We start from the raw sequence: 5,796 nt of genomic DNA, 5'->3' as shown, positions 1-5,796 counted from the left end.
CTTGAGCCTTTAAATCCTCCGTGAGGAAATAGTCAAATAAAAGAAGAAAACCAGCAGCACATGTAACGGTAAGAAATATAGCCGCCTTGATTTTATTATATATGTTCAAGCCTAAGGCAAAGCTGAATCAACACCAGCCACCAAAAAAGTACCTTCTGTATCTTTAGGGACCATTAGATTGTGAGAAAGGCTTCTTTTTTTGTAAAAATTATTGATAGGTTTCTTTTCCACAAAAATTATTGATGTGGTTTGCGCCAGCGATCAAACCTGGCAGGAATTATAGATTAAAAAGATGGACTATTTTGCTTCTAGGAAAAAGGGGAGACAATGTTGTCTTAAACTCGCCTGGAAAAGGTTTTGTAAACAAGCAAACATTCCTCCATCTCTTGGTTGAGGCACGAAAAATTTTCAAAAAGAAGGATCCTACAAAGAAAATTGAAAATTCAAGAATTGATTCCGATAAAGCTAAGGAAAGATAACCTAATGCATTTCCAAGGGGGCATGGTAAGCACCGTACAGTCAGATGCATCTCCATCCGATACTTCAAACCATTAAATAAAAAGTACCTTTTAAACATAATCTGGAAAACCTCTGAACCAAATGTGAGTTGATATTCCCAACGCAAAAGGAGATACCAACCAAAGGGTTCCAGCGTCAGAACAAGTAAACCCCATAAAAATACAAAAGGTAAAGACAGACCACAAATCTATGCAAGCTGTTGTTTCCACTGTTAGCTTCTTCTCATTGATGAAAATGAGGACATGATTAATGGATCTTCCTCAAGCACTACATTGAATGACGTTATAAAGAGCAGAATTTAGGTTGACAAACAGGATATTGGATTGGATGGTCGTATGCCCCACCATCCTCAGTCAGCTGGTTGTGATGGACCAGAAACACCAAGATAGCAGTTCATTGATGCACACTTCTCTGTACAGATTTAGGTACAAGGCATGCAAACAACGAAACAGAATACAGTAGAGGCCAGACAGTAGAGAAAAGAGGAGGGAGACAAAACCTTATTCGTTTGATAAGTTCACTGCATGAATTCATCTTCATATACAAACACCATTTTTTGATAGTAACTTCTTAATAGCTGTGGCAGCATGTTCTAGAGCATGTTCAGCCCTGTTCTTCTCAAATGCTTTAACGAGTGACCTGTACGTCATTGCATCTGGATATATCCTTTCTCTTAGCATCATATTTATCAACCTGGAGATCTCAGGTATGTTTCCTTCATTACAATAGCCATGAATGAGATCATTGTAAACAATCCTATCTGGCTTTAGCCCTGCATATAACAACCTTTGGAATAATGCACTTGCTTCTTCCATGCGGTGTGCCTTGCACAGTCCATTCAGCAGAGCACTGCATGTCACAACATCTGGTTGTATACCCTTCTCACTCATGTAACACCATATCAAGAAAGCTTCTCGAAAATTGCCTCCTCTTGAGTACCCATCAATTATATTGGTATAAGTAAACTGGTCAGGACAAAATCCTCTCCTCACAAGCTCGTCAACAATTTGATGTGATTCCCTCAAAAATCCCTTTCTAACAAGGCCATGAATGATGATATTGTAAGTTGTGATATCTGGTGAAACCCCCATTTTTTTCATACAATCCAGCCATTCAAAAGCCTTATGCATGTTCCCATTCTTGCTGTGCCCATCTATCAAGGCATTATAAATAAAAATATCTGGTTGTATTCTGTCCACAAGCATTAATCTAAGCAAATATTCAGCTTCCTCCAAATCCCTGGCCTTGCAGTAACCTCTGATCAGCACCGTGAAAGTGACAATACCTTGGTTAAATCCTTTCTTCAACATTTCACAAAGATATTTCCTAGCTCTACTCATGTTAGCTATATTACAATATCCACTAATAATTGCTGTGTAACTATGACAATCAGGGGACAGACCAACATGACACATTTCATCAAACAACTCAGTGGCCTCCACCACACAACCAACCCTACATAATGTTGATATAAAGCTATTATATACAAAAATATCAGGTCGAAATCCTGATTTCCTCAAAACATTTAAGGCTTTATCCCATCTACCTAGTTTAGAGTAGCCATCAATAACCACAGAAACTGACACGATATCAGGAGTGACACCAGTTTCTGTCATTTTGTACAATAACGCATTTGCCTCCCTGACATTTCCCCTCTTCGATAGTGCATTAAGCAACATCGTATAAGTAACAACATCTGGTTTACTTCCATAATCCCGCATACTGAAAAGAAGCTTACTTGCCAGCAATATATCCCCTTCATCGCAAAAGCTATTGACAAACAGAGATACCAGAATGGTATTTGAACAACCAAACTGTGCAAGCAACTCCCATGCACGTGCAAATTGCTTAAGACCTAACAGAAGTGAAATTACACTATTACAAGCTTTACTTGATGGAGACAGACCTAAAAGCAGCATTCGAGAAATAAAATCAAGAGCCTCATTGATCATCCTGACCTCCAAAAAGCAACTGATGAACATACTATATACAGTAGCATAAGGTCTCTTATCTCTACGAGTCCGGTCAATGGCATCGAACATCACATGGGAACAATCAAAGTGGTCTCGGTACGACCTAATCAACCCTGAAACCAAAGACACTGCTGCATGATTCATGTTCGCGGAAACCAGGAGATGGATCATTGTGCAAACAGAACGTATGCCGTGTGGAGATTCCTTCTGTCTTTCCAACCATCTGAAGAAATCAAAAGTAAGCTGTGCGTCACTGCTCGAATCAAACACATCGTTCAGTAGATTTGGCACATTGGATTCATCAAAAGTGAATGGAATGCCATTAGATAAACCAAAATCCCACCCGCACTTCCTAAGAATGAAGAACGCTCGCTTGGCAAAATCCAGCTTCGCACTCTTAGCTACCACTGAGATAGACCTCCTACTCGGCGGTTCATCTGTTGCCACCACTGGTTCATCCTCTAAACGTAACAAAGACGCAAAACCAAGGCCTCTAATCGAAAAAACCCTATATTGGCCGCTCTTGGCAACAAAAAACAATCTTTTGCTGGAATTCCCCAAGAAAGGAATTAGTTTGACCCTCATCTACACCTAACGGAACCAAAGAAAATTCATGGGTGCGATTCCTTGAACACTTTGAAGACATCCAGGTGAACCTTTCACTTAAAACCAGAGAAAGTAGTGAATCTAAGAGCTGCCCACACTGAATTCATACGAGTACCCAAATGACATAGCCAGCTAAGATAAGATACCAAGAACAAGAAGCACTTCAAAGCAGGCAAGTTCGAAAATCCGTCCGCCAAGTGAAGATGTGACAAGAAAAGGAGCTTCCAAGAACCCACATCCGGAGCTGGGCAGAAGTTTAAACGATTCAAAGCTCACCTTGCTTGATGCTCCGGTCGAGAATGAGGGTTTTCACTTCTCCTCCATGTGCCGATAGACCAAATTTTCGAAGAGGAGAGCAAAGGAGGGAGGACAGTTTCAGGTTGTCGACGGGTCGGGTGCCGACCAGTACTGGGCATCGGGCTGGGCCTGGCCGAGACAAGTCGGCCCCTTGGCACACCCACGGCCACCACCGCCCGGCAGGCCGAAGTTTAAATCAGCTAATGGACTGGACCTTGTGTCCGGTACTGCTCGTATAAAATTTTATTAGCTTCCACACTCGTGAGGCCTATTTGGAGACACCGTTTGCCGGAGCGGTCCAGGCCCTGTCGTATATACGAATATGATATCAGCCAGGAATCACATAATGAAACAAATCCAATAAGAATCACGTATTTAATACATGAACTTGAGATTGTAATCAGATATTTTAAAGACATATAATTTTTCATTGTTTCTTACTGAATTGGGCTCCCAAGTACCCAGGCCGGGTCATTTTGATGATCCAAACCCGGCCCATTGCGGGCCAGGGCTCCCGCGAGGTTATAGGCCTAGCGCCCAGGTTTATTCACCAGGTACTCGCTTAATCGGCTGGGTAAAGGAAATAAGATTCGGTAGTATAGAGGGCCTGGGGTTCGCTTAACTATGCAAGCTTTAACTAAGAAGGTTTTGCTTTTAATCTGAAATGGTTTGAGAAGAGAGAGAAAGAGAGCACGCCCAAACGGGCTGCTCTCTTTTCTTCTTTCTTTTTTTTTTAAAAAAAATTGTTTAAATAAAAGAAAGGAAAGAGGGACACCTGCTAGAGGCTGCGCTTCCAATGGAACTTGGAAGTAAATCAGCTTTTATGAAGCTGATCACTAAAATCTGCCTAAACAAATCTGAGCTGAGAGAGAGGGGGAGAGCATGCCCATGGGGGCAGCTCTTTAACTCGTCCCTCTAAGTCTGCTCTAATTGAGCTGGCTTAGATTCTTTTCCTCTCTCTTTTTTTGGAACCGGCTAACTTAATTAGCTTGGGTTCATGATTGAATCTACTATAGAGTACTTTCCCTAAAGGGAGAGTAAAGGAGAACACACCCGAGGGGTTGCTTTCTGACTTGTTTTTGGAAATAGGTCAGCCTCATTTGGGCTGGCCTTGTTTTAATTCCGAGATCTCTTCACAACCAGCAGAGATTTTAGAAAAAATAGAACACGGCTCCCTTTTTGGTGGTTCTTCAATTGGGAATTGGAAATAAGGTCAGCTTTTAATTAAGCTGATCTGATTTTGTAAAAAAAAAAAAATGAGACTCTCCAAAAAGAATTTGGAAATCTAGTAGGGCACGCCCAACTGGGTGGCTTTTGATTTGTTTTTAAAGTGCATCTTCTTTAGCTGATCTTTTTTTTTTTTTTTGAAAATTGCTAGGAAAGAGCATGCCCAAATGGGCTACTCTGATCTATTCTCCCCCACCCTTTTTTGAAACACAGCAGAATTAATCAAGCTTGTCTGAAAATCATTTGAAGCAATTTGAAAAGATGGTTACGTCCAAGGGGAGGGTGCTCCTGTAAGTATTTAAAAACTAAGCTGGTTTTGGGATTTTGATGATTTTCAAAATGATTTGGAAAATGGGATGAACAGGGTTATACCCCTAGTGGGCTACTCCTTGATGAATTTTGAAAATGTTCTAACCTTAACTAGGTCGGTCTTGTGTTTCAATTGAGATTATTCAAATTGGTGCTAATTTGCTAAAGAGAAGCAAGAGAGGAAACTACGTCTAAAATGTGGTTTCTCTTTTAAGTTGCTTAGATTCTTAATTAGAATCACATAAAATGATTCTAAAGAAAGAAGAGAGAGAGAGAGAGAGAGAGAGCAAAAGAAAATTTTTTAATTGAGTTGACTTCACTTTAAATCCTCTCTTAATTTTTTTGCTAGTTGGAATGTAATCCTACTAAGGAAATTTTTTATTTTTCACCTTGGAACTCCACAGGTGACGACATGGCAGGAGAATTAGATTGTCTTTAAGATTTTGAAATTCATCGACCTATCTAGTCATGCTCCTAAGCTTGGTCAGTCTGGCTCCAGTTAAGATCTATCGTGGCTTTGAATATATTTCACTTTTCCTATAATTTTTTTAAACAATTAAAATGACTCGTGACGACCTTAAATTAAGGTTTCTATGCTTTAGGATTGTTGTAGACATTTTGATCCAAAATTTCGGTAATGAAGAAATTGACTATGTTAAAATTTTTAACTTAGTCTATATTAGGATTTTAGATCCAAATTTACATTGAATTCTAGACTTGGATGCTTGGCGTTGGTCTAGATTGATTTTAGAACTTCATTTTAACTCTAATTGGATTTGAATTTGAAATCTTGTTTCAAATTCAGTAAGAGATTTTGATTTGGCAATTCACCATTCTAAGTTATTTAGAGCTGAAATTGCCATTT

At 39.7% G+C, this 5,796-nt stretch overlaps 1 protein-coding gene across 2 annotated transcripts; it reads right to left on the bottom strand.

The window, feature by feature from the left end:
* Positions 1-886: 886 nt before the first annotated feature.
* On the bottom strand, positions 887-3,598 carry LOC116259934 (pentatricopeptide repeat-containing protein At2g19280). 2 transcript variants are annotated; one of them, XM_031637948.2, is made up of 2 exons: positions 3,375-3,598; positions 887-2,715 (listed from the first exon to the last, which is right to left on the bottom strand). In XM_031637948.2, exons 1-2 carry the CDS (start codon positions 3,512-3,514, stop codon positions 1,056-1,058), a joined length of 1,800 nt encoding a protein of 599 aa, XP_031493808.1. In that variant the 5' UTR covers positions 3,515-3,598; the 3' UTR covers positions 887-1,055. The 2 variants fall into 2 exon arrangements, with proteins under 2 accessions (XP_031493808.1, XP_049935364.1); XM_050079407.1 differs by having other exon boundaries at positions 3,245-3,515.
* Between the last annotated feature and the right edge of the window lie 2,198 nt (positions 3,599-5,796).

This window comes from Nymphaea colorata, chromosome 9, assembly GCF_008831285.2.
Source record: "Nymphaea colorata isolate Beijing-Zhang1983 chromosome 9, ASM883128v2, whole genome shotgun sequence".
Taxonomy (NCBI): Eukaryota; Viridiplantae; Streptophyta; class Magnoliopsida; order Nymphaeales; family Nymphaeaceae; genus Nymphaea; species Nymphaea colorata.
The sequence above is the reverse complement of the archived record's forward strand: the minus strand, read 5'-3'. Positions and strand labels throughout refer to the sequence as shown.